The sequence below is a fragment of the Oncorhynchus tshawytscha genome, linkage group LG22, assembly GCF_018296145.1.
Source record: "Oncorhynchus tshawytscha isolate Ot180627B linkage group LG22, Otsh_v2.0, whole genome shotgun sequence".
Classification (NCBI taxonomy): Eukaryota; Metazoa; Chordata; class Actinopteri; order Salmoniformes; family Salmonidae; genus Oncorhynchus; species Oncorhynchus tshawytscha.
Genome location: NC_056450.1, coordinates 6,743,946 through 6,771,703, shown reverse-complemented (window position 1 = coordinate 6,771,703; position 27,758 = coordinate 6,743,946). Strand labels below are relative to the sequence as shown.

At 43.1% G+C, this 27,758-nt stretch overlaps 4 protein-coding genes across 5 annotated transcripts; 1 reads left to right on the top strand and 3 right to left on the bottom strand.

Annotated features, from left to right (window-relative positions):
• Positions 1-108: 108 nt before the first annotated feature.
• inavaa (innate immunity activator a) lies at positions 109-13,102 on the bottom strand. The gene is made up of 10 exons (XM_024383839.2): positions 12,959-13,102; positions 6,740-6,833; positions 5,944-6,077; positions 5,606-5,728; positions 4,745-4,985; positions 4,433-4,486; positions 4,029-4,326; positions 2,617-2,778; positions 1,535-2,291; positions 109-1,406 (listed from the first exon to the last, which is right to left on the bottom strand). The coding sequence occupies exons 2-10, from the start codon at positions 6,792-6,794 to the stop codon at positions 1,311-1,313; spliced, it is 1,920 nt and encodes a 639-aa protein (XP_024239607.1). The 5' UTR covers positions 6,795-6,833; positions 12,959-13,102; the 3' UTR covers positions 109-1,310.
• An 853-nt stretch (positions 13,103-13,955) lies between these two features.
• Positions 13,956-22,677, bottom strand: LOC112221643 (protein FAM107B-like). 2 transcript variants are annotated; one of them, XM_024383836.2, is made up of 5 exons: positions 22,546-22,677; positions 18,519-18,558; positions 18,131-18,302; positions 15,195-15,339; positions 13,956-14,876 (listed from the first exon to the last, which is right to left on the bottom strand). In XM_024383836.2, exons 1-5 carry the CDS (start codon positions 22,675-22,677, stop codon positions 14,772-14,774), a joined length of 594 nt encoding a protein of 197 aa, XP_024239604.1. In that variant the 3' UTR covers positions 13,956-14,771. The 2 variants fall into 2 exon arrangements, with proteins under 2 accessions (XP_024239604.1, XP_024239605.1); XM_024383837.2 differs by lacking the exon at positions 22,546-22,677 and adding an exon at positions 21,297-21,496.
• Positions 22,626-24,289, top strand: LOC112221645 (protein kish-B). The gene is made up of 3 exons (XM_024383838.2): positions 22,626-22,770; positions 23,079-23,210; positions 23,465-24,289. The coding sequence occupies exons 1-3, from the start codon at positions 22,761-22,763 to the stop codon at positions 23,545-23,547; spliced, it is 225 nt and encodes a 74-aa protein (XP_024239606.1). The 5' UTR covers positions 22,626-22,760; the 3' UTR covers positions 23,548-24,289.
• Positions 24,290-25,630: 1,341 nt separating this feature from the next.
• On the bottom strand, positions 25,631-27,512 carry lg22h1orf194 (linkage group 22 C1orf194 homolog). The gene is made up of 5 exons (XM_024383541.2): positions 27,276-27,512; positions 27,008-27,124; positions 26,653-26,768; positions 26,392-26,507; positions 25,631-26,035 (listed from the first exon to the last, which is right to left on the bottom strand). Exons 1-5 carry the CDS (start codon positions 27,351-27,353, stop codon positions 25,965-25,967), a joined length of 498 nt encoding a protein of 165 aa, XP_024239309.1. The 5' UTR covers positions 27,354-27,512; the 3' UTR covers positions 25,631-25,964.
• Positions 27,513-27,758: the final 246 nt, after the last annotated feature.

Below are 27,758 nucleotides of genomic sequence, written 5' to 3'. Positions count from 1 at the left end.
GTTTTAAAATATGTTAATGATATTGTTATTGTGATATTTTATATTGACTAGAAACAAATGCCTCTCCAAATGAATCTCTCTAAAAAGAAATTGCACTTTGAGAATCAGTAATATAAAGCCTTTTTATTATAAATATACAAACAATATCAAAACTGATATAATCAACTGGTTAGTACCACAACAAAAACATCCAACACAATCATGCTTCAAACCAACCACTTAGAAACAAAGGCCTCTTAGATTAATATAAATGAATAGTTTAACAGGTTAACATTCAGCTTATTTTGTGTTATTGTTAGTGTACTACAGCTTAAGGAGAAACAGCAACTTTCTAGCATTTTCTAACACTATTTTCAAAAATAATATGAAAAATGATGTAATAAAATTCTAGTGAGAGTTACAGGAAACTGCCCCCAAAAAATCTATGTCAAGATGCATTGAAGCTGTTCTAGCGGCTCGTGGTGGCCCAACATCCTATTAAGACACTATGTTGGTGTTTCCTTTATTTTGGGAAGTTACCTGTATATTGTGCCTATACTGCTTGAGGAAAACTTGCCTGTTACTCAGGCCCAGAAGCTAGGATATGCATGTGCATGATAGTATTGGATACGAAACACTCTAAAGTTTCTAAAACTGTTAAAATAATGTCTGTGAGTATAACAGAACTGATTTGGCAGTTAGAGAAAGATAGAGAAAGAAAACAGTCTAGACATTTTATTAAAGAAATAAATGATTATATTAGGAAGGCCGTAATTTAATTTGGAACCTAGGTGAACCTTGTTGTGCAAATATGTGTACCACACACAGTCTACAGTAAGCAGTAATCTTGAAATGTTATAGCCAGTTAAAAATGTATGAAACTTGTTACAAAAACTTAGCATATTTAACCTGTAGAAAATAATCAAATTGACTCACAATATCAACTTTCTTTTCAAAATAAAATAAATAAACTGGCAAAGCTCCTTACATGGAAATGACAAACTTTCTTTACATAAAGATTAAATAAAATACATACGTCACAAATGGTAGAGCTAGGTGCTTATTATGGTACCCAACTATCCATGGAGCCAAGGTCGTCTTCTGCATTTTGTCAAGGACAGTTGTCCCTCATCAGGGACATACAGTATAATCTCACAGAGTCCATTGATTCAATAAATACAAACATACTCAATAGTTTAGAGGGTCCTTCGCTCCTCGTGTGTAGCATAGCATACTGCAGTAGGGCGACTCCCCCTGGTTACAGCCAGAGACATATACTGTATAGATATACACATATAATTATGCACCGTATGCAGTATATATGGCTGTGGTTACACCTGGCTAACGATCTCTGAGTCCTCTTCAACAAACCACTGCACTGGAGTTCCATCTGCAGCCCTCTGGAGGATCACCTTTTGGTGGGGACCCTGAAACACAACAACACATTCACGTTCCTTTAGTTCCATATCTATATGTGTTAATATATAAATGGGGGATGCTAGTTATGCTAAGATCAATGTGTGTTATGCTGGTGGGTGTTAGAGGGCATTGTCACCTGCATGTAGGGCGGGAGGTGAAGGGACGTGGGGCTCTTTACTCTGAATGACCCCTGCCGCTCCAGGGAACCCGGGCGGGACTTCTGGAGCTGATTTTGGAACTGGTTCCGCTGGTGCCAGGATTTGAGCTCCTCTGACACCATCTCCCTGGGCTGCACCCGGGCGAGGTGTTTGGGGTACTCCCTCAGTGACGGGGTACGTACGAGGTGGGTGTAGGGGAGTGGGAGCTTCAGAACTCTCCTGGGGGATAACGGTGGGGGGCCCTGTCTCTCCTGCTGCCAGTGCCTGTGCTGGGGCTGGGGGGCCTTGGAGGGGGAAAGGTAGAGATCCCTCCCCAGGGGACTGTCCAGGTCCTGCGGGGAAAGAGGGGAACAGTGGCCTTCCTCCGCCAATCTCCTTCTCAAGCTGGGAGAGGACTGGTGCTGGTTGTTGTTCTTGTAAAATCTGGGGCTGTTGCAGCCATTGAACGCAGGGCTGGTGGGACTTTTAGCTCCGTAGTGGAAGCCGTAGGGAGGAGGGCAGAGCTTGGGGATCTCGGTGGGTGCGGGGCCCTCCCTGTCTATGTGATTGTCCCGGCTGGGGGAGCTGGTGTAGGAGGGGACAGAGTGTTCAGAGCTGCTGTCCTCAGAGCTGGACTGGTACAAGAGCTGGGGAGAGTACTGTGGAGACCGAACCAGGAACTCTGGCCGGCTGCGTGGCAACCTGGCACGCCCATGTCCTTCACTCAGGTCATGAGCGGGCTTACTTTTGGGAAGTCTGAGAAGAGGAAAATAGACAGGGGAGAAAAAAGTTAACTACTGTGATGCAATTTGTGTATGTCTCTCTCCCTATAACGTGCATTAATACAGCAACTTCATTATTACATGTATTAGTCAATGTATTTTATGAATATAATTGATGTTACTTATGACAAATCTACAACCAAAGTCCACAACAGACACATAAGAAGACACAATAAAGCTAATCAACACAGTCATGTTGCTATTGGTTTTGACATTCTGTGTTATGGTGTTGACGTTGTGTGTGCTGGTGATGACATTCTGCGTTATGGTGTTGACGTCCTGAAGCATTGGTTGTTTACCTGAAGGACTGTGAGTACTGTCTGCGTACGTTCAGCTCTGGAGTAGAGGGGGCGCTGGAGGAGTGGGTTTGTCCATGTCTCAGAGCCAGGTTCTTAATGGAGGGGAAGTGGGAGGGCAGGACTCTACTGTCTGCAGGAAACACTGGGGTCCCTACTGGACTGCTGCTCCGAGAAAGAAGGAGATAGAGATGGGGCAGGGCAGGAGTATAACAACTGCTAGTTCAAAAGTATATGTAGTCAAAAGCAAATCACTTTTTATGGGGTTCTGAGCAGAATAAATATTTTAGTAGTGAAGTAAGGGCCTGCACAGTCAGTTGCTCCACCTTTCCCAGCTAGCAATGAGGAATCAGCCCAGAAGCGTCCTAGTTCCGGGGGGTCGGAACTGATTGAATCGGCCCGGAATCAAAATGAATGACTTTCCAGAATTTGCACAAGTATATCGGGCCGTTTCTGTCTACCGGAATTCATCCGACTTTGCCGGCATCTTACCAGAATCCTCCCAGAAGCGGTCTGATGCTAATTTAAATAAATGTATACAAAATGTCCCAATTTAGTCATATTAAATATGACTATTATACATTTTATACATACAAATTTTACCCATCCACACATTTGTTTTTTTACAACTGTCTTGTCCCTTCACTGCAACTACCGTACCAAACTGCACTGCTTCTTGACACAATGCATGCTTAAGCTGGAAGCCAGCCGCACCAACGTGTCAGAGGAAACACCATGACACCTGTTGACCGTGTCAGCGTGCATGTGCCTGGCCCGCCACAGGAGATGCTACAGCGCGATGGGACAAGGACATCCAGGCCGGTCAAACCCTCCCCTAACCCGGACAACCCTGGGCCAATTGTACGTCGCCTCATGGGTCTCCTGGTCGCGGCCAGTGTGGGTATCGAACCAGCATCTGTAGCAACGCAGTTTGCACTGTGATGCAGCATCTTAGACGTCTGCGCCACTCGTGAGGCCCCATCCAGTTTTTCATGCTTATCAATTGCCTTGCACAAAGTATCAAAATACTAAAATACCACTTAAATAGGACTCTTAAAAAATGTCATTTATATGTTAATTTTATTTTTTGATCACAGAAACAATGAGAAAACATGGAAAAATAAATAATGAAATGTTAATTATATAAAGCAGCTCGTGTAATCATCTGCCAGAGAGTAGCTACAATCGGCCCGAGCCCCAAGTAATACATTTGGGCCAGATGATAACTCACACAGGAATCGGCCCGAGCTCAATCCCGGCATGCCAGCCATAAGTAATACTGCCGAAGGCGGCCCAAACTCGGGCCACTTGATGTCGGCCGAGTCTGACTCTCAGCCGGAATCGGCCCAGATCCACTGTGCTAGCTGGATTATTAGTCCACAGGGTTTCAATCCAAAAAGGACGTGGACTCTTACCTGGACCTGCTGCTGCAGGCAGAGAGGGGTTTGTTGGGTCTTAGGTAGGGCTGGTCCAGGCTAGACTCTCTCCAGGGGGAGTTCTGGATGGGGGAGCGTTCAGGGTACTCCACACTGCAGTTGGAGCCCATACTGAAGCTCTGGGTCTGCTCCACACTGCAGCTGGGGACGAGGCTCTGGCCAGAGGAGTGTTGGAGACTGCCCTGGGAGGAGGAGGACTGGAGGGACAGGGAGCCCACAGAGGATTGCAGGAGTGGGTCTACAGACGCTGAGGGAGAGAGAGGGCCAGAGTCGACGTCTATGGATAGACAGAGGAGACATAATAGTAAGAGTCAGACATGATGACACTTTGGAGGTGTTGAATTGTATTGGCATTTATACTGTGTTAGTTGATAACAACTCACCATCGTCCAAGGCCACTGCATCAGACAGGGAGCTGTCATCAGAAATGCACAGATCTGGCGACAGAAAGAGGATTTATTCAAGACTTTATTCAATTGGGGGAAGGGGTTGGGCAAATTATCAACATTGTAGCGTAATTCTTATGAAATGTACTGCTTATGTGATTCAATAACAATACAATTGTTTATTAAAAAAAGAGAATCCATCCATCCAACCTCCATCGGACTGAGTGAGAAAGGCACCTAACCTCCCTGCAGATTGCAGAGCCCAATGTGTCCAGATGGGGGCAGAAGTAGCAAATGCACAGCACTCACCTCTGTGTTTGGCTGAGTTATTTTTCTTGTTAGTTGGTGGAGAGGAGCACTCCTTCCTGATCCTGTGCTGAAACACAGCTTCCTGTAGATCCTTGACTTTCTTCTCCTCCCTCTTGCACTGCTGCAGCCTGCTCTTCTTCTGTGGTTTAGACAGGTGATCCTCCACTGAGAGTCTACGAGCTGCCTCAACGATCTGGAGCTGCAAGGCCAGGTCAGCTTCTAGGGAGTGGAGTTCTGAATCCTGTGGAGAGTTTTTTTCAGAGTCAAGAACCCAAATAACAGGATAAAAAAAATCCCCTTTATCTCCCCAATTTCGATCTTGTCTCCTCGCTGCAACTCGGTCTCAGGAGGCGAAGGTCGAGTCATGTGTACTCAGACCAGCCAAACGGCATTTCTTAACACCTGCACGCTTAACCTGGAAGCCAGCCGCACCAATGTGTCAGAGGAAACACCGTTCAACTGACGACCGAACGAGGTCACCCTGCAGACGGCCGAGGCCCACCACAAGGGTCGCTAGAGCGCGATGAATCAAGTAAAGCCCCCCTGGCCAAACCCTCCACTAACCCGGCCGACGCTGGGCCAATTGTGCGCCGCCCTATGGGACTCCCGATCACGGCCGGTTGTGACACAGCCTGGGATCAAACCCAGGTCTGTAGTGGCGCCTCTAGCACTGCGATGCAGTGCCTTAGACGGCTGCGCCACTCGGGGGGCGCAGGAAGAGCAATTATTTAACATTTTTACAAAAAGCTTTGTGGAAACTGCAATACATGAACTTTGTACTGAACCTTGCAAGACATTGAGAGATGTTGCTACACCTGGCTGCATTTCAAAAGAAAAAAAACGGAGTAGCCTATACTGTACCTCTCCATCCTGGTGTATGAGTCTGTCGTCCAGTTTGAAGGACGCTCCTATTCTCCTGCGAACGCGAGGGGGCTTTTCATCAGGCAGTAAAGGGTAGTCTGGCGGCAGTTTTCCTGTCAGCTCCTGTAAATCAAGCAAATCCCAAATCAAGTCGATTTGTTTGTAAACACACACTTATTATATCTCAACCATCAACTCTAAATGTAGAAGAGGTGATTTGATATCACATTCTCATGATCACGTTCCCAAATATCATCTCAAACTCTGAGGATGTCCTTTTGTTCTAATGGGTAAGACTCTGTGTTGACTAGATCCCTAATTCCAGTGTGACTACTCACAGCCTCTCTGATGCAGAGTTTTTTTATTTCCAGTAGACACAGTTCAAGTTTCTCCTCCAGAACCTGATGCTTCAGCCTCATGGCCCGGGTGTGAGTGGTCAAGTCCTTGACCGGCGACGTGGGGCTGTCGGGACCTGCATCACACATAGGAGATGATGTTAATGGAGCGTTTAAACCAGAGCACAGGCCCCCATTATAGGCATCACATGGTGCCACATTTGGAGCTTATATCACAAAATGAACGATCATTATAAATTATATGTTTTTTCTACAGATGTAGGATCTTAATTTGATCACTCTGTTGCAGGATAATTTTTATGCAATTTAGGAAATGTACAATTTATAGGTTATTTGAGGTTAAAAAAGGCTTCTAAAGTTTGTAATTTCCATTTTGACATTTCAGACTGATTTTACCTTGTGAAAAATGTATCAACCTCTTCAAAAATGGCTAATTCATTATAATCCATTTAATAATTCACATTTCCTGTTGCTGCAGGATTATTTTCATGCTGTAGGAAACTGGCTCAAATTAAGATCTTACATCTGTAGCTAACCTACTAGATGCAAGATGGCGCCGACAGAGATGGTCGACTCGCTTCAAGTCCTTAGGAAACTATACTATCACTAAACTTTTAGCTCCTGAATTTATCTCTAATGTTCAATATTTGCACATACAATTGTAAAAACATCTTAAATATTTAGGTCTCAGCATTAATAACATGTTCAGTGCTTTCCATAAAGTTTATATCTGCACCTAGACCTAAAGTTCAGCATTGTTGATGTGTTAAGCTCCTACCAGAGTTGAGTATGATCCCACTGTCAGTGTCACTGATCTCCTCTTTATCCATCATGGCTGTTGGAAGGTCTTCTTTACAGTGTTAAAACAATACCTGTTGGAAAATAGTTAAATAGTTTCATCAGATTGTATAAATCATCATTATTCACACAAAAAAACAGAACCAATGTTTAGATCACTCAGGAAAGTGAAAAATTGCTTCACCTAAAAAACTATTACAAAATATTGCACAATCATCCGTTTCCACCCCTGATGCTAAATGGCTCTTTAAACACTGATTTAGTCCTCACTAGTGCTACCCCCATCTCCCTCTTCTCCCTGCTTCCATCCTCTTCTCCCCTGTTCTCCTATTACAATAGGCAGCAGCCTCCATGCTTGACTCGGCACATGTGCGAGGGGTCCAGGGGTTAATCCAAAACCGGGTGCCATGGCGACGGTCACAGGGCACAACACCATTCTCCGGGAGGGTGTGTGTGTGTTGTGTGTCGCCGTGAGGTATGTCAGAGGGTGTTTAAAGGAACGGACCCGCAAAAAGCACCCGGAAGAAAGCAGATGGCTGCAAGGCAAGGAAATTAACCCTCTCATGGACTGCACCTGTTCCCCCCTCCCAAAGTTTCACACACACAGACGCACACACACCAGCTCTCCATTCAATCGGTGTCCAGAGAAACAACCCTCAAGGGGCTTTTGAAGTGGAAGAATGTCTCAATGCTTAGCCTGTCTCTGTAGCATCAGACAGCTCACTTAAAGCCACTGGAGATTTATGATTTGGCACATCTCTGATTTCACTGACACATTCTCACACTGTAGAACACATAAAAAAATGTGTATGTGTGCAACTCATGTTTATGGACTATTCAATAATCTGCCACTTTATATACTGTAGGCTGTCCTTGAAGCTAACCCAAGAGTCTAAAAGTGACTTATAAAGCCCAGCACAGGGGACAGAATAGCAAGTTGAAAATCATGTTTGGGTTCTACAGATGTAGGATCTTAATTGGATCACTCTTTTGTTTCTGATCATTTTCCTGCACATCCGGAAATGAAAACTTGTCGTCTATTCAAGGTTTAAAAAAGCTTCTAAAGTTTGTCATTTTCACTTTAAAATGTCAGACTTGATTTGCCCTAACAAAAAATGTCCATGAATTATAATCCACATAATTTCCAGTTACTGCAGGATTATTTTCCTGCTGTAGCAAACTGCCTCAAATGGAGATCTTACATCTGTATAGCAGTAGAGTAAGTGAAGGCTGACTCATTGACAGATGTGATTCTCATGTCATCTGACATGAGTTGGGGGGAGTTGAGGAAGTCAACTAAGGATAAGACTAGAAAAATCTATATTTAGTTTCTAGGTGAATAACTTTATTTTCATTCACGTGTCTGTCATCAGTTGTAGCTGTACCTTTCCTCTCCTCCACATTGCAGCAGATCACAAAGGACTTCTTTATGGCAGCTAACGAGATTATAAGATATCATTGCCATCCCTTGTAATAGGTCAGTAGTACAAGTATGTGTAGGATGGCACCCTACTCCCTGTATAGTGCACATCCTTTGACCATAACTGGTCAAAAGTCATGCACTATCTAGGGAATAGGATACCATTTCGGACACACCAGAAGACGTTTATAAGACAGGAAATAACTTCCTTCAGACCGAGCAACTATTGGGGCTGCTGACATGTATCTTCTGTATCAATGTCTAAAAACACAACTTCGGTATGTCAATGGACAGAAGGAGCTCATGTAGCTCATGTCTCTATTCACATTCAGGTCATGTAGACTTAGCCGCTGTGTGTGACCAAGTCCAAGTAATCCACTGGTCCTATCTAGAGCAGTGATGTTTAGAGATGGGTATCAGGCCTGTTCCTGTAGGGATCATGAGGAACCCCTTGCCAGGATGTTATTGTGTTGAGTCCCACTGGCTGGGTAGGCCTATATCGGCCCATCCTCTGTCCATTCAGCAGAGTAACTCATGTGGACTGATGCAGCTTTGAGAAAGCCAGAGCAGCACAATGAGTGAACAGCATGCTATAGTCTAGCGCTGTTGGCTGAAAACACAGAGGCAAACAAAGGCTCCATATCCCCTGTATCCAGCCACCAGTCTGCATAATCTACTGTGGGTTCAATAACTGCTGACACCTCTGGATGGGCTGGATCCAGCTCCAGCCGAGGAGGAGTGGTGGTTTGCTTGGCCCAACAGTGAGACAACAGAGCAGGAGGAGCGGGGAAAGGAACAGAGCTGTGGCTGAGATAGGGGCCTACAGTGAGACAGTGGAAGGAAGAGGAACTCTAGCTTTGAATGACAACTGATATGAGCAGAAACAGAGCACATTCAGAGCATATGATTTTCGATTCCAGGCTAGAATACCTCCTCTCAAAGAGAGGAAATGAACAGGTCTGAGTCTGAGTGGGTGAAGTGGAGTGAGGTAGGGGAATTTAGACTCCCTGACGCAGCCACATGAATAATATAAAACTGAGACGGCAACAGGAACACAGGAACTGGCTAATCAGACGCAGGCAGAGGCAGGGTAATGTGGTATTTTGCCCACTTACACCCCATAACTCTCATAAGACTTTCACAATGTCTGTGGTTACCTGGAGCCTATATCTACTGAGTGGGTGGGTGGAAGAGTTGGGTTGGGATACAGCGTCATTCAGGACCTTCTAGAAGTTGTAAACTTATGCCAAAACATACAACATTTCCCATATAATCGTTGTATGTGAGCACTGACAACATAGGGTGGGAAAAGAGTGCAAAACATCAGAACTCTTTTTTTGTCACATGCACTGAATACAACAGGCGTAGACTTTCCCGTAAAATAATTACTTAAGAGCCCTTTCCCAACAATGCAGAGTTAAAAAGTAAGAATGTTTTTAATAAAAATGCGCTAAATATAAAAAATAGGAAATAGTAACACAATAAAATAACAATAATGAGGCTATATACAAGGAGTACCGGTACCAAGTCAATGTGCAGGAGCACAAGGTAGTATAGGTAATTAAGGTAATACCCCAACATGTAGGTAGGGGTAAAAGTGGCAATCAGGATAGATAATAAACAGGGGTCAATGTAAATAGTCTGGGTAGCCATTTGATTTACTGTTCAGCAGTCTTATGGCTTGGGGATAGAGGCTGTTCAGGAGCCTTTTGGTCCCAGACCTGGCGCTCTGGTACCACTTGCCCTGCGGTAGCAGAGAGAACCGTATATGACTTGGGTGGTTGGTCTTTGACAATTTAGGGCCTTCCTATGACACCGCCTGGCATAGAGGTGCTGGATTGCAAGGAGCTCGGCCCCAGTGATGTACTGGGCCATACGCACTACCCTCTGTAGCGCCTTGCGGTCGGATGCCGAGCAGTCAATATGCTCTCAATGGTGCAGCTGTATAACGTTTTGAGGATTTGAGGGCCCATGCCAAATCTTTTCAGCCTCCTGATGGGGAATAGGTATTGTAGTGCCCCCTTCACTACTGTGTTGGCATGTCTGGACCATGATAGGTCTTTAGTGATGTGGTCACCGAGGAACATGAAGCTCTCGACCCGCTCTATTATAGCCCTGTCGATGTGAATGTGGCATGCTCGGACCTCCATTTCCTGTAGTCCACTATCACCTCCTTTGTCTTGCTCACGTTAAGGGAGATATTATTGTCCTGGCACCACACTGCCAAGTTTCTGTCCTCCTCCCTATAGGCTGTTTCATCGTCATTGGTGATCAGGCTGTCGTGTCGTCTGCAAACTTAATGATTGTGTTGGGAATTGTGCGGGCCACGCAATCGTGGGTAAACAGGGAGTACAGGAGGGGACTAAGCACACACCCCTGAGGGGCCCTCGTGTTGAGGGCCAGCGTGGCGGATGTGTTGTTGCCTACCCTCACCCCCTGGGGGCGGCCCGTCAGGAAGTCCAGGATCCAGTTGCAGAGGGAGGTGTCCAGTCCCAGGGCCCTTCGCATAGTGATGAGCTTGGAAGGAACTATGGTGCTGAACCCTGAGCTGTAGTCAATTAACATCACTCTTACGTAGGTAGCCTTTCCCCAGTGCATTGACATCCTCATATTGACCTTTAATATTGCCATAGTCTTCATACTGTATACAAGTATGATTGTTGAAAACATAGGGTGAGGACTGAGGAGGGGTGAATTTGAAAATCAACAAATCACTCCATTGGGTCAAGAATAGCCAATTAGCTCAGGATTTCCTGTAGAAGTATTGCCATTACCTTATGCTCCACCCTATAGCACATGACTTCATTGCTGTTGTCATAACAAGCTAATTACACCAGTCCTGTGATGATGATCACAGCAAACGATGACAGCTATCTAAGGAGGGTTTCTCAGGATAGTAGCTTACGGTTACACCCATCCTCATTCCCCTCTGCTCGCTGGACCATGAAAACGAAGCATCTAACGGGAAACAGTTTGTTTATAGGAGGAGAGGATGATGGCGAGGATTCACTGTCTGTCTCCCAGACTTTCCCTGTTATCCACCATCCAATCCCATGAGCCTCTGGAAGAGTGTGAGTGTGTGTGTGTGTATGTGTGTGTGTGTGTGTGTGTGTGTGCGTGCCTCTGGGATTCTCCTGGAATGTAGCCCACCACCACCATTGCATTACCACTGTGGTCGGGTCTAGGCTGCTGGAATTACCAACGGGGGCTAGCTACCCTAGGAAACAGTGAGGGATGCCTGTGTGTGTATGTGTGTGTATGTGTACGTGCGCATGTGTGTTCAACTGAAACTAAACCAGGCCTATGTGAAGCCTGTAATTAAGATTCTCTAGGGTATGCTGATACTATGGAAGAAACCAAACGACTTTACAGTATGTCTGATTTCAGAGGCTGGTCAACAGCCAACATCCATTCAGCAAAATAGATCCATTCTGTTCTGTCTGTATATATATACAGAGGGAATGGAGAGAATGAATCAGCAGACTGATTATTGATCATCATTGATCTAAATGAAACTCCAATCCAATGCCCATCAATACTATATATAGTTAAGAACAAATTCTTATTTACAATGGCGGCCTACCCCGGGCCAAACCCGGACGACGCTGGGCCAATTGTGCGCTGGCCTATGGGACTCCCAATCAGGACAGGATGTGATACAGCCTGCATCCGAACCAGGGACTGTAGTGATGCCATTTGCATTGAGATGCAGTGCCTTAGACCGCTGCGCCACTCGGGAGGTGTCAGAATGGTGTCATCATTATTAGAGGCTTAGTTTTCCAATGGAGACAATAATAAAAGTTATAGTAATGAGCAACACATACTTTCCTGGTCCCTGGAGGTGGAGGCCATATTCTAGCCAGACACAGCACCTCTGTTGCAGACCAAAGACAATATAAATACAGAGACCTAAGCAGAGATCCTCCATTGTTCTCCAAGATCAAGACATATGGCTTTCTTTGACTCTCCGGGCCTCAAGACGAGTTAATAGTGGTCAACCCCTGTAAATGCCTGACTGACTTAGCTTCTTCGCCCTTTCATAGTATCTCTGGTTCTTTTCCTTTACCCTACAGGTCATTTTGTCAAAATCATCTATGTGCTTGTCACAAAGTAAACAATTCAACTTTGCAAGTGCTGAAGCAGAATTAACACTGAGGTGTTACAGGTCAGTGGGAGTTGTTTGTCAACAATTTCAAATGGACAACATTCTTGTGTAGTGGCAATGGATGAAAATGACACCATTACACTTTTTTTTGTTCAGACAAAAGGCTTGTTATGTGAGACCATTACATTAGCTTCTTGTGTCTCCTCTTCCTGTGTTAAATAGCCTTCAACATGTGGCAGGATCTACTCATTATTGTGTCATTGAAATGACTAGTGTGTTTAGACTCCACACACTCTCGCTGAGTAATATTCCAGGACTATTGCAATTTTTATTCTGGGAAGTAAACGTTTAGCAATTGTCACGACTCACAGTTTATCAGACAAATAATAACCATGTAAAATAACAGGATGTCTGAGAGTGACTCATCTAAAGTTTAAAAAAGAAGAAGTTTGATGTCTGAAATAAAGCATACTTTTCAGAGTTGAAAAAGTCCTCCTCAGTCACACAGAACTCATATAGCTGCAATATAACATCGAATTATACTTTGTATCAGTGGCCCATAGTTTATCCCTGTCTACATTGTTTCAACCAGAGTGCAAATACCCTGTCACTGTAACTGTATTCTCATTTTCCCATATAACAACAATACGTTCATAAAATGTGAATGTTTTTACCTTCTAAACGAGTTGGTCCAGCAATCCTGAGGACTTCACAGCATGTCGAGTCTTTCTCAAGTCAGATGTGTGATGGGCATTGGGGGGCGGCGTTCCGTTCTCTGGTGGGACATCTGTCCTCAGATCATACCATTATCTGGAAAGAGAGAGGGTTGTCTCACTTGAGCTGTGGGTTCAGTTTCCCAAATGCAAATGAGTTGTACGTGGATCAACTGTTGTGAGTTGTGAATTTGACAGACTTCTTATTTTACGTGGTATCGTTTCTTAACGATTAAAAAAATAAAAGAAATGTAACTTTATGTTGGTTAATTCCCCCTATCTACAAGGAACATTTTCAATCGAGAGCATTTTTTTCTCCAGACACGCTTTGCCCCATTGACACAGCACACGACACTCGGAGGGGGGACATTTATAGTAGAGAATGATAGCTGGAGGAAAGAAACGTTTGGGGGAGAGGCAGAGGCGAGTGCCGGTGGACAGCTGGCTGGTAGGAGTGTGATGGAGCCTGTCGCTTGAATAATAAATAGCATTAAACTTACAGCCCACTGACTTGAATGCGTGACATGCATCCAAAATTTTACAATGCTGAATTTAGACTAGTTGTTTTCTCAGATAGGCTATTAGCCAGCCCTACAGTTATGAGTAATATAAGCATTTACTTAGTCACCCAAGGAGAATTATGGATTGTAGAATACATTTAAATTAAATAAGCAACCCATGTTTACCCCACCCCCAGACCCGCGGACATCCCTTTACTGCCGGGAGGGGAGAGGAAGAGCATGTCGTTATAGCTACCCCTCCCCCCACCCCTCCAGATGGCCAGTTTTTTTGCTCATCCCGTGATGGAATGAAAAGATCAGCTAATTAAGTCCTATTGGCATGTGAAAGACCGCAGTGAGAGGGAACTGTTGAGCCCAGAAGAGCTACCCAAGTATCGATTCTCAAAGTTGTTGTCCCTGTAGATTCTAGAACACAAGGGTTATTGAATAAGGAATCATTGTAATCCTGGAAATCTTTATTGTCTTCTTGATAAACACATTGCTTAAAAAGAAAAGGAGCAACAAGAACAGGCAAACAATTAATTCAAACGAATAGGACTAATACCATCTGTCATTGGTGGTTTAGCTATGAGTGACAATGCTTTAAGACAAAATCGAGAGTTCCAGTCACTGTCATGTGTCCAATAGTGGAGTAACCTATCCTTAATTTATGGACTTTGAAAGAAATAAACAAACCCAAAAATGAACACACTTACATGTTGACACTATGCTGCTGTAAACCAAGTGACTGACTTGAATGCAGACTTCAAAACAAAGTGTTCCTAGTAAAATAATACAAAATACTTAGAAAAATAATGACTATTCATAAAGAACAAAATATTTGTCCTGAACATACACATATTTTACAGTAGACCTATGCGCTTTCACTCACATTCTCTACATGAAACCTATTGACCAGTTCCTACATTGCTTTATATTTCACACATTTTCTTATTTGATTGATTTGATTAGCTTTTTTCACAAAGTATAAACAGTCCAGCAAGAGATGCAAATCAGTCCTAGTAGTAGTCTTTTCAGTAACTTGCTGCAGTGAAGTTGACCCTCATCATATAGCTGTAGGTTATGGGGCACAGTGGAGGTTGGTGGAGGGTGAAACAGGAGGGTGGTCGCATTGTAATGGCAGAACCATTGTGGTGAGCGAGGCGTAGAAGTGCAGTCTTTGGACTCTTGGGTGTAGAAACGGGCCCCAGCCAGAGCCTTTGTGGTGGGAGGCTGCGGGGGGTGATGGGAAGGGACAGAGCATCATGTGGCCTTCATTGCCCAGACACCTGTGTGCGCCTCAGGTTGTCCTTCACACGAACAAACTCAGGGACACCTTTCTCCTGCTCCTCTCGACGCCTGATCTCCTCCTGCTCATACTGAAACACAAAAGTAGACTCATTTCAGACACTTCATTTGACATTTTATTAATTCAGCAGATGATCTTATCCAGAGCGACTTACAGTAGTGAGTGCATCCATTTTATAACAACTTTTTCATACTGGTGCCCCATGAGAATCGAACCCACAATCCTGGCGTTGCAAGCGCCATGCTCTACCAACTGAGTCACACTGGATCCAGTAACTTTTTTCTTCTCAAACATGGTCATAGCCTATTTTTGTAAATACCCCATTTGTTTATCCTCTTACTGTTAACTACATAGTGTGTGTGTTTCTGTGTGTGTGTCTGTGTACTACCTCCAGCAGTATCTGCTGTCTCTTGCGTAGTTCAGTCTCCAGTTCTAAAGGAGGCCGTAGAGCCAGTTCCTGCTCTCTATGCTGCTCCAGCCTCCTCTGTTCCAGGACTCGCTTCAGCTCAGGCTTCTCTCCTGGTAACAGGCCTCTAAAGGAGGCACAACAGACAACATATTCAGACATAGTCACACTACTGAGCCAAGCAGAGGTGTACTGTGCCGGCCTGGTTTGCATCCAACATAGTTGCGAGACCATGCAGGCACAGCTTGCTCTGTGCTGTGCCAAGCGGTGCCTGCATTTCTGTCTACAATGTGAAAAGAAAATATCAAAGCAAGAAGAGTACGGATTGAGTTGGGATGGTTGTGTGAAAAGGGTATGACATACACCATCCTCAGGCCTCAGTGTATAACATGTGAACTGTAATGTCACTGTAATGTCATTACACGTATGCATGAGGCAGACAGAGCCATAAATATAAATGAAAATGAATACACACACACTACAACTGGGAATAAAAGCACCATCATTTAGTTACCAATATGGTTTATCCCACACACACACACACACACACACACACAATTACACTACATGGACAAAAGTATGTGGACAACTGCTCTTCGAACATCTCATTCCAAAATGAGGGGCATTCAAATGGAGTTGGTCCCCCCTTTGCTGCTCTAACAGCCTCCACTCTTCTGGGAAGGCTTTCCACTAGATGTTGGAACATTGCTGCGGGGACTTGCTTCCATTCAGTCACAAGAGCATTCGTGAGGTCAGGCACTGATGTTGGACGATTAGGCCAGGCTTGCAGTCGGCATTCTAATTCATCCCAAAGGTGTTTGATGGGGTTGACGTCAGGGCTCTTTGCAGGCCTGTCAAGTTCTTCCACACAGATCTCGACAAACCATTTCTAGATGGAACTTCCTTTGTGCACGAGGGCATTTTCATGCTAAAACAGGACAGGGCCTTCCCCAAACTTGCCACAAAGTTGGAAGCACAGAATTGTCTAGAATGTCATTGTATGCTGAAGCGTTTAGATTTCCCTTCACTTGAACTAAGGGGCCTAGCCCGAAACCATTAAAAACAGCCGCAGACCATTATTCCTCCTCCACCAAACTTTACAGTTGGCACTATGCATTGGGGCAAGTAGCATTCTTCTGGCATCTGTCAAACCCAGATTCCTCCGTCGGACTACCAGATGTTGAAGCGTGATTCGTCACTCCACAGAACGCGCATCTACTGCTCCAGAGTCAATGCTTGGCATTGTGCATGGTGATCTTAGGCTTGTGTGTGGCTGCTCGGCCATGGAAACCAATTTCATGAAGCTCCCGACAAACAGGTATTGTGCTGACATTGCTTCTAGAGGAAGTTTGGAACTCGGTAGTGAGTGTTGCAATCCAGGACGATTTTTACGTGCTACGCGATTCAGCACTCGGCATGAGCTTGTGTGGCCTACCACTTCGCAGCTGAGTCATTGTTGCTCCTAGACGTTTCCACTTCACAATAACAGCACTTACAGTTGACTGGGGCAGCTCTAGCAGGGAAGATATTTGACTAACTGACTTTTTGGAAAGGTGGCACTATGACAGTGCCACGTTGAAAGTCCCTGAGCTCTTCAGTACAGGCCATTCTACTGCCAATGTTTGTCATGGCTGTGTGCTCAATTTTATACAACTGTCAGCAACGGGTGTGGCTGAAATGGTAGAATCCACTAATTTGGCCATGTAGTGTATCTGCACCATTAATTTTGTTTATGCATTGGCAGATGTGATCTTTCTTAACTTTTGAGACGTACAGTGCATTCAGAAAGTATTCAGACCCCTTGACTTTTTCCATATTCTGTTACATTACAGCCTTATTCTAAAATTGATTTAAAAAAATAAATTAAAATTCAATCTACACACAATACCCCCATAATTACAAAGCAGTGTCGCTGCACAGCTATTTTCAGGTCTCTCCAGAGATGTTCGATCGATTTAGGTGCCTTTTGGCAAACTCCAAGCGGTCTGCCTTTTACTGAGGAGTGGCTTCCATCTGGCCACTCTACCATAAAGGCCTGATTGGTGGAGTGCTGCAGAGATGGGAGAACCTTCCAGAAGGACAACCATCTCCACTGAGGAACTCTGGAGCTCTGTCAGAGTGACTATCAGATTCTTGGTCATCTCCCTGACCAAGGCCCTTCTCCCGCGACTGCTGAATTTGGCCGGGCGGCCAGCTCTAAAGAGTCTTGGTGGTTCCAAACTTCTTCAATTTAAGAACGATAGAGGCTGCTGTGTTCTTGGGGACCTTCAATTCTGCAAACATTTTCCTTCCCCAGATTTTTGCCTCGACACAATCCTGTCTTGGACAATTCCTTCAACCTCATGGTTTGGTTTTTGCTCTGACATGCACTGTCAACTGTGAGACCTTATATAGACAGGTGTGTGCTTTTCCAAATAATGTTCAATCAATTGAATTTACCACAGTTGAACGCCAATCAAGTTGTCGAAACATCTCAAGGATGATCAATTGAAACAGGATGCACCTGAGCTCAATTTCGAGTCTGAGTGAAGGGTCTGAATACTTATGTAAATAAAAATGTCTAAAAACCTGTTTTTGCTTTGTTGATATAGGGTATTGTGTAGATTGATGAGGGGGGACAATTTAATCTATTTTAGAACAATACTGTAATGCAACAAAATGTGAATAAAGGGAAGGGGTCTGAATATTTTCCAAATGCACTGTATAATAGAACCTTTAGTCTATTTCTGTGTATATTGTAGGTATATGTGAGTCTTTATTTCAAGTTGGTCCTTTGTAACTCAGTTGGTAGAGCATGGTGCTTGTAATGCCAGGGTAGCGGGTTTGATTCCCGTGACCACCCAATCGTAAAATGTATGCACGCATGACTGTCGCTTTGAATAAAATTGTCTGTTAAATGGCATATATTATTAACCAACCGTTTGGTGCTGAGCAGTAGTTCACGGTGCAGGTCGTGGTGGCTGGGTGTCTCCACAGTGGAGCCATTCAGTTTCACCCTGGGCGGCTGCTGGGACTGGGTCTGAGTCCCCTCCGGGACCTCACTAAACTCTGTAGACTGCCGGGACAGGGGCTCTCGGCACACATAGTTCTCTCCAGGAGAGGAAAGGGTTCATTATTTTTCAGATGATTTGGCACAAGTCTAGCCTGATTCTTGCCAGCTCTGTTGCTGTCAGAAAATTCCATAAGGAATTGACAAGAGAGCAAAAATGGACAGGCACACAGGTTAGCACAAGTCAACTTGTAACATCAAATCTAGATCACATAATTCATTAATTGAATCAGTACTAGGTTTCACTATAGATATACCTTTTCGATGGTGTCGAAATCCTGGCCGCTGAGGAAGCACCTGAAAGGTGAGGGAGAAAAGAGAGGAAATCATTAATTAACTCAAGCAGAGTATAACAAACATTGCACTGCATGTGGTCCTGTAATATGATGCAGTAGGGAACAACACAGCCACACCACATGGTACCAAGGATACGGTGTAAAACAGAGAACTGATGAAGACATTGTCAATGAGCCACATAGTGGAATCTCTTTCAACGTTTGCTCCACATGCTGTTTGATCACCATCTCCAGAATCTGCTATGAAACAGTAGGTGTGTGTGTGTGTGTGTGTGTGTGTGTATTATTTTCCTATAGTGCAAAACAATATCCATCATAGAACACCTTTTAATCAAACAATATGCTATGTAATCAAGTCGTCCCTTGGTTAATCAAGCTGCTTGTTGATTTGCCCTGTGGGATCTAGGTTGTGTAATTACATAGGTGCTACAAGAGGAAGTGCCATCCCTGGCTCTTAACGCATGTCGTCTGTATTTACTCAAAGCGCTATCGCACAGAGGGAACCGATGGCTGACGACTGAATCATGTAACGCGTCTTATCACCCTTTCAGATCGTCAGGTCTTATCAAATGTTTGGCTCCACCCTCAAGGTTGCCAAGGTTTCCCTGGCCCATTCTCAAGCTCATCATCACCACAGGAGCTTTAATGTCATCGTGATAACAATGCCATGTTAACTATTTTATGGCAAAAATAAACAAATATGAGAGATCGTGGTACATAACGATGGATGTTTCGTCCTTCTCATTATACCCTGGAGGCCGATGAAAAGAAAACACTAAGCTATTAGAACTGAACAACTTTTGCACCTTTTTAAACCATGTAATAGCCTTATTATAAAATTTGTTGAAGTGTTTATGGAGGTGAATGTATCGTAAAATGTTACGATTGGAAGTACAGAAATGGCTACCACAGCTGGTGAGAGAGAATCAACTCATCATAACAGACTGTCCCTTCTAGTACGCACACAGCAGAGCACATGCCTCTGCCAGCCACACCCAGTAGTTGAAATCAACTCTTGTTTGGAAGTAGGCCTCATGGATAGTATCATATTAACCAGCGGGCAGATGGCAGACTGCAGTTGTTGTGACTGGCCTTTCACTAAGACAGACAAAGTCAAAACCCATCTTGTTCCAGGCCACAGTAATGTCAACACTGCAGGTCTAGATTGTCTTGCGTGCTGGACTGATGGCTCTGCACACATAATATGTTGGAGACAAGGAGGCTGTGGGAAGTGACTGCTATTGGTCCTGCAGCCCATCAACTACCCAGCATGCCCTATGCTGCGCCAAGTTGTGCCTATTGCCCCTTTTCGACTTTAACGTCGGTGTTACAATAGTGTATACATCCTTATGTTATACTACGGAAATTCTAACCCTTATGTTATACTACGGAAATTCTAACCCTTATGTTATACTACGGAAATTGTGTTTCCATAGCCAGGGCTGACAGTGAGGACTTGTGAAGAGAAGAGTCAACCTCTGCATAATCAAAACAGTTGCTTTGTAAGGTGTTAAAGTTCTTAAAGTTCACAGTTAGCCATTGTTATGTAAATTCCAGCTGGGAAAGTATCAGTGGCCTGGCTTTTGCCCCAAGTGAAAGCATGTCTGACGGAGCTATGGCCCAGTGCGACACGGTTGCAGGTCCATGTAGATGGAACTAGAAAAGTCTGAGCCTTTTGGGTAAAACACTGGTGTAAATCCTGCATGGAAATGTGCCATATAAGACATGTCACTCTATATTAAAGACAGTATGGTGCCAAGAACTATCCTCCCTCTCGCTCCCCCTCCCTCCCTCTTGGAGCCAGGTCCCAGCAGGGTGTTGATCTGGAAATGGAGGATTAAGAGGACAAAGCCGGGGACGGAGACTGGGACAGATCCAAAGTTAAGGACTGCGTGAATGCCAGTCGCCATCCAGACCAGTCCAATCTGGTCTACTGGTCTGTTTTCTCCCAAACCATTCAGGCACCGTTGCCGAGGGGGCATATGTGTTCTGGAGTCGGGAGATTAGACCGCTACATCAAACTCTGACACACATCATTCCATTTCATATCATTGTGCTAAATCACAACAACTATGTATTAATTTCTTGAGGGGACAACCTCTTAGATTGAATTTGTATCACTATATCATCAGTTTATGGTCAAACCAGTTCAATAAGAAGTTTGTCCCTTCTTGCTAGATTCAGATGACCCATTTTTGACAGCCCACTTGGCCACCTTGTGGCCATTAGTGGTAACATTATTTTTTATTGTATTGTTTAATTGAACCTTTATTTAACTAGACAAGGTAGTTAAGAACAAACTCTTATTTACAATGACGGCCTACCCTGGCCAAACCCTCCCCTATCCCGGATGACGCTAGCCCAATTGTCCTTCCACACACGGTCTGTAATGGTCTATTACTGACTAAATATAGACACTGTAAAGTTTTTGCTCTGCCTTGAATATAACCCCATAAAACATCTCAAATCCAGAAAGCAATGCTGTCCATCCATTGGACTAATGCATAATGAACATGGAATCCAATCTTTAAAGGACATTATCAATCATCATCATCACAGATCAGATACTTTTCTGTGTTGAACAGAATCAGCTGTTAACCATAGAAATATAACATAATTATATTTCTATGGTCACCACCACCTGTGACAGGTTGCCAACAGACAACCAGACATGACCGTTGAGCCTCCAGTTCAGACAGGAAGACGATAATTCAGATAGACGATAATAAATAGACTCACTTTCTTTGTGCTGTATGACCCTTCCATGGCACGATCGCCACAGTCCCCCATTTCTATCAAGCTACAAGATCCCCCTCTCTCTTATTCAATAGTCCATTGTCAAATGCCACACACCTCGAGACAGACAGGTGTCTGCTTCTTTCTGGCTTCCGAATCCAACATAGTAGTGCGGTCGCTGAGTAGAAGACTGTCTGTAGGTTACAGTTCAATGTCTTAACCTACCAGTTGTCAACACAGTGGTAGTAGGCAACCCCTGTAATCCCGTTACGCTTATTCAAGATTATGTGCATCCCAAATGACACCCTTATTCTCTATATAGTGCAGTCCTTTTGACCAGGGCTCTTGACAAAAGTAGTGCACTACATAAGGAATAGGGCACCATTTGAGACGCAAGCTAAGCCTCACCACAACCCCCAGGGAGTGGGACGTCAGATTAGCTAATTGCCGTGGACATCAATGCTGCTTTTAACCACTCCAAATTACAAATGTAATGTAATGCAGAATAAACAAGCGGAGTTGCTATGCTGGTTTTAAACCAAGATAACATGGCAGTCCTCTCAGCATCTTTGGGAATCTACTCCTTGACAGCTGAGCCCTTTAATGCTGTCTAGTAAATCTGACAACATCGTCTAAGGCCTTTATGCTTTCAAGTAAATGAATTAATATATGGTTGCTATTACTGTAGGGTGTTTTCAATAAGTCTAATACTGGAATGTTACACGAACCAACAGGCCGGGGGAGTAAAAGAGTGATAGAGTATGCTTGCTTGCTACTTTAGATTATATATAGGATTAGACATTCGGTTTCCCAGACACAGATTAAGCCTAATCTTGGACTAAAAAAAACATCACAAATTGAGATTCTCCATTGAAAGCGCTTTTTAGTCCAGGACCAATCTGTTAGGAAAACCATCCCTAAATGTGAATAGAGAGAGGTGGATTTTCCCACACATGGGGTGCATTTTAATAGTCTAAAGTGGCTTCCTCTTATTGTCTCCTTTCCTCACAGATCTGGAAACATCACATAGGTCCAGTTTAGCTCTTCAAATCAGTGCAGAATGCAGATGGAAGTAGAAAAGGAAAAGATTCCACTTAGAGATGCACCATTATTGTACCAGATATGGAATAGAATGGTTTTGCAACTGGCTTTCATGTACTAGTGTGTCTCAAAAGCCATCAGATCTTCCTACTACTCAGATGCATGTAAATGTTTATCTGGTCAAACAAATACAAATGTCGTAGCTGCATACCTTTGCTTCCAGCATTCCTTCTGTTCCTGTGATGCTGCTTGCTCGTCGATCCATTAGTCCTTCCTTTCCAGTAGCACTCAAATCGACGTATTTCGAGCTCCACTGATCAGCCTGTTTACAGAAGTCGCTCATGTATAACTACTAAACAAACGACAAGAAGCATACAGATACGTTACTGATTTTAAAAGCTTTGGCAGTAACCACAACCTGTGAAAATGGCAAACGGTATGCGACGCTTATTTCGGCATCATGAAACAAATGGAAGTACAGTTGCTTACTAACTTAGTTAGCTAACTAACTTTAGCCACCAGGAAGTTCAGGTGTTGTTAGCAAGCCAACTAGCTATAGTTAGCTAATGTGGAGACGTGGCTCACAGCACAAGCCATTAATGTCAAAAGCCCTAAATGATATTCAAACTTGCTTGAAATGCACAATTCGGTAACTTTAGCTCATTTCAAAAACTGTACAAAACATATGTGAAATGTATACATCAATTTGCTATAATGCCACATCTACTATATTTCTCTGAACAGTGTATTCATTCGATGGTTTACTGGTGTTCGGCTTGCTGTTCATCTGCACGTGTGCTTACCTGAAGAAAGTGCCTCGAGTGAAGGGCTGGCTGCTGGCAGAGAAGAGAGGGGTCTGGGGGGTGTTCTTCAAAGGTATTTAATAGGAATAAGTTGGTGCCTCCCAAAATAACATGCCAGAGATTGATAATTAGTCAACAGCGTTAAATCAGGCACCCCTAAACATATGCTTTCTAAAAGAGAAAGTTAAGCATGATTTCATTAAAAGTTCATGCATATCACTTGTGCATTTTGCACAGACACCTCCACTGGCTTTTCTAATGAGTGTGAAATGTGATGTTTTTTACAACTTGATATCACCTTGATTGTCTTTGTTATTGGCTCAACAGCATCTGTGATTGGGACCAGACTTCACCTGACAGTGGCTCTATCCTGTGTGACCATGGCGTTCTACGTTCTCTTTCTAAAATGACCAAATAGGAGGCTGGACTGTCTAGTCTGGTCCCAGATTTGTTTGACAATGACAACAATGGATTTGGCAAGACCGCACAAACAGATCTGGGACGAGGCTACATGGACACTGCCGCTGAGCTTGGAACCAATGAACAATGTGGCGAGAAAAGAGGACGGGGCTACACGCTTTTGAAATGTAGTCTTCTGTCTGTCAACACGCCACACACCCTTCACTTTCTGAAGTGAGATGTTTATTTTATTTGGAACGGTGATGAAAAAGACACTGACTGACACAGAGATCAACAACATGAGTGTCCCCCTGTGTGCAGTCAATGGTCAAAATGGGGTGGTTGATTTATCTCTTTCTGTTAATAGAGTTTTGAGATTTTATGTGGGGGGTTTTTGCAAGACAAATGGTACTGGTGTAAATATATTCCAAGTGCCTTGTCTTGTTGAATTTATTTCCAGTTACTTTAGTGAAGAGTGAGGCTTCACCATTGTGTGACTAGTGCTGTTGGGGTTCAGGACTTTGGACTAATGTACCTACACAGGACCAATGTATAATATAGCCATTAATTTGACATGAAACATGACACTAATGATCTGAACCACATCTTAACATTTGCCAGTACTTTGTCCCTTGTTACAGTGATGCAAAGTGTATGTTTTTATAAGTGTGATTTTCTAAGATGTGGATGAGGGTGAACATGGAAACAAAGTGTTTCAAATATATTACAGTAAATAAATGCATTTTAACAATTTACAAGGTATTTATATATATGTACATTACCAGTCAAAAGTTTGGACAGGACAAAGCCTTTATTTGAGTTTTCTTTATTTTTACAATGTTCTACATTGTAGAAGAATAGTGATGACATCAAAGCTATGAAATAACACATGGAATCATGAAGAAACCAAAAAAGTGTTATTTCATAGTTTTGATGTCATTACTATTATTCTTCAATGTAGAAAATAGTTCAAATACAGATTTTTTTTTAAATGAAGGCTACTGTACTTGAAAAGTTCTTGACATTTTCCGGATTGACTGAACTTCATGTCTTAAGGTAATGATGGACGGTCGTTTCTCTTTGCATATTTGAACCATAATATGGACTTGGTCTTTTACCAAATAGGGCTATCATCTGTATACCACCCCTACCCTGTCACAACACAACTGATTGGCTCAAACGCATTAAGAAGGAAAGAAATTCCACAAATTAACTTTTAAGAAGATACACCTGTTAATTGAAATTCATTCCAGGTGACTACCTCATGACGCTGGCTGAGAGAATGTCAAGAGTGCAAAGCTGTCATCAAGGCAAAGGGTGGCTACTTTGAATAATCTAAAATCTATTTTGATTTGTTTTAACACTTTTTTGCTTACTACATGATTCCATAAAGAAAAACCCTTGAATGAGTAGGTGTGTGCAAAATGTTGACTAGTACTCTGTATGTTGTGTGGTTTATTATAAACAAGCTAATGTAGGCCTACTCATTACAAGGCATGCCGACATTACCACTGATGGCCACACGAGTGCACGCTATTATTTTACTCCAACCTTTCTTTCCTCCGAGTTCCCATGATTCTCTGCGCTCTATAAATTCAACAACGCGGTAGTACTGTCAGTTTTATTTGAATGGTGTTATGTTTGTGCGTGTTGTGTGCCTGTGCGACTGAATGAGTGTGTGATTGTTTTAGGTTTATAGTTCTACACAGTGGTCTGATTTGATCCGGTTGGGGTTTGACCCTGCCCCGATTCTGAAATGATAGTACCCGACATGCGAGCTCCTGAGGCAATGAGCATGTAATAAATTGTGGTCAGAAGTGATGACTCGATCAGATATACTAGTGCCGAGGAGTTTTGTAGTTTTACCTCATTCTCCACACTGGCCAATGAGTATAACAGCGATTCTGATCTGCTATAAATTACTGCCTGAGACGATAATTAACACTGTTGTAGCTTCTTAGCCAACGTTTTTTGGCTAGCTCGCAAGCCAACCCTTGTCCAGGCAAGCTAGATCCAAGTGCACAATTATTTTAGCCAGATAATGGAGTTAAGGACAAAAGTAGTGAGCGTTTATGGAGAGAAGGGAAACACGTGTGCCAGGTTAGTTTTATAACAGAAATTCAGTGGCTCTACTGCTTCCTCTCAATTAAAAAAAAAAGCCTGGGTGGCAACAAACAAACATTTGATCAATGTGCAACCAAACAAACATTTTGATGTTATAAGGTTCATACTTTCACACAACTGTTGGCTTCTGTGCTGAAAATGCAACCACCACTCAACAACTATGCTGTCAAAGTTAAGGAATGCTTATATTTTAAGATGTTTCAGCGACTTGAATACTTAAATATAGTAATGATCTTGTGTAGGGGGTAGTTCACTGGAAGTTCAGTGATGTCCATCGCCCACTGAGTGAGTTGTGTGACTATTATTAGGTGGAGTAGAATCCTCCGTCGTGCTTCCTAGAGTATCCCCTGTTAGTAGAGGCGTTGTGATGAGATTCTGTGGAGACAAAAAAAATACATCTTATCATACATTGTTAGGGAAAATGCCCTGCCTAGGCTAGTAGAGAACTGATTTCACTCATACCTGGCCAGGCCCAGGGCTTTTACAATTAGCTCAGAACTAGGACAACAATCTTTTAGGACTCCCAGTAGTTATGGCAATGGTCAAAAAGCTCTTAAAATAACCAGTCACAAGAAGTAGCTGAGATGACGATAGATGTTCCTTTCACAGACTACCTGATTATAGATTGGATTTCAGTCCTACTCATCCTCTTCTTGCCTGCGTGTATTCGCTAAGTATTCGCTAATCAATTATTTATTGAACAAGTCATTAGGGTTGTATTGAAATCTTACCTATTGTTCCCTCAATGCTGTAGATGGAAGACTTCTGTGAGTTCATCCATACTTTAACTTCTGTCTTGGTTTCACACAAGGGCGCTTCATGTTTTCCACGGTTCTTCAGAGTCCTCCTACAGAGTTAGTTTTACATTAGTTGAGTTAATCTCTTACTTCTGTTCGGCACCCTATTCCCTATATAGTACAATACTTTTGACCAGAGCTCTCGACTACAGCTGCACCACAGTTGAGCATTCCCCCCGGTTCCATCACACTCACCCATGGTCGTCAGTAAAAGTCTCCCTCTGGTATAAGGTCTGGTTCTTACTACTGAGGAACTCTTGGTGGTGGTCATAGGTTGATTTCAAATGGAAGTCTAGGCTGTCTTTAGGTGCCTTGGTTGGGAGAGAGTACAGTAATGTGATAGGTGATCGTTCTGTTTGTATGTCATTTTGTGATGTCAATTCTGAATTTCTTCAGTTTCTGTAAAATGTGTGCATGAATCAGTCAAGTCAAATAAGTTTATATTGTACTAGCTAGCTGAATTTGGCTAGTACAACTTATTTTCATGTTGTCCTTTGTGTCAAGCTAATAATAGGCATGGGCCTATTATAGAGAAATAATATTAGCCTACCTGCCGGTCATGATACCGGACATTCCTCCTAATGCTGGCTAGAGTAGCCCTGTCATTTAGACGACTCCACGGTTCGTCATTTTGAGCTATGTGAGTTGGTTTATCAAATGGCTCTTTCTGTTAATTTGGAAGGAAGAATGCATAGACTGATCAAATAGCGGAAATCATGTAGACCTACTTAAAAGTAAAAACATATATATATATATATATTAGGCAACAAAAAAAAAAGCTAAATATCATCAGTGCTAGAGCTGCAATTTAGGCCTACCTGACATTGCCTTGCCCCAGTCAATGAGTAGTCGTTCTCAGTTTTAGGAAAAGGAAAGGGATCTCTCGTTCGTGGCATTATAAAAGCTGGAAATGTTACAATGTTGAGGATGATAAACACATGCTCTTGCCGAATTGTATCCCCTTGTTTGTCGCACTAGAATGTTGACTAACTCACCATGGTTGCTAGGCGATTCATTGTGACACCTCATCCACATATATAATTTATTAAAAATATTTACCTATTCCTTATCCTTTGCAGAAATGTGAGTTTACGAAAGGTTTAGGTTTGCCAATTTTGACTAATGTAATTTATTGAAGGTATATAGCCAGCGCTATTCATTTTACACAAAGACATCTCAAAGCGATGTGAAGCATCAACAAAAAACAAGCATTTTAAAAACAACATAATTGATAATGAGTTGATGATTAATGACTAGGATATTATTTATGGCAAGCAATATTGTATTGAAAAATAAATATA

What these genes read in the sequence shown, in the direction of transcription:
- inavaa (XM_024383839.2), bottom strand. Translation starts at nt 6,794, where the DNA reads ATGATGGATAAAGAGGAGATCAGTGACACTGACAGTGGGATCATACTC. An exon ending in TGGGATCATACTCAACTCTG is followed by an intron (nt 6,078 to 6,739) that starts GTAGGAGCTTAA and finishes TGTGTGATGCAG; the next exon opens with GTCCCGACAGCCCCACGTCG. An exon ending in TAACTCAGCCAAACACAGAG is followed by an intron (nt 4,487 to 4,744) that starts GTGAGTGCTGTG and finishes TTCTGTCGCCAG; the next exon opens with ATCTGTGCATTTCTGATGAC.
- LOC112221643 (XM_024383836.2), bottom strand. Translation starts at nt 22,677, where the DNA reads ATGAGCGACTTCTGTAAACAGGCTGATCAGTGGAGCTCGAAATACGTC. An exon ending in AAGGAATGCTGGAAGCAAAG is followed by an intron (nt 18,559 to 22,545) that starts GTATGCAGCTAC and finishes CTCACCTTTCAG; the next exon opens with GTGCTTCCTCAGCGGCCAGG. An exon ending in GACAGCAGATACTGCTGGAG is followed by an intron (nt 14,877 to 15,194) that starts GTAGTACACAGA and finishes TTTGTGTTTCAG; the next exon opens with TATGAGCAGGAGGAGATCAG.
- LOC112221645 (XM_024383838.2), top strand. An exon ending in CTGGGGGGTGTTCTTCAAAG is followed by an intron (nt 23,211 to 23,464) that starts GTATTTAATAGG and finishes TTGGCTCAACAG; the next exon opens with CATCTGTGATTGGGACCAGA.
- lg22h1orf194 (XM_024383541.2), bottom strand. Translation starts at nt 27,353, where the DNA reads ATGCCACGAACGAGAGATCCCTTTCCTTTTCCTAAAACTGAGAACGAC. An exon ending in CTGGGGCAAGGCAATGTCAG is followed by an intron (nt 27,125 to 27,275) that starts GTAGGCCTAAAT and finishes CCAAATTAACAG; the next exon opens with AAAGAGCCATTTGATAAACC. An exon ending in CAGCATTGAGGGAACAATAG is followed by an intron (nt 26,036 to 26,391) that starts GTAAGATTTCAA and finishes TTGTCTCCACAG; the next exon opens with AATCTCATCACAACGCCTCT.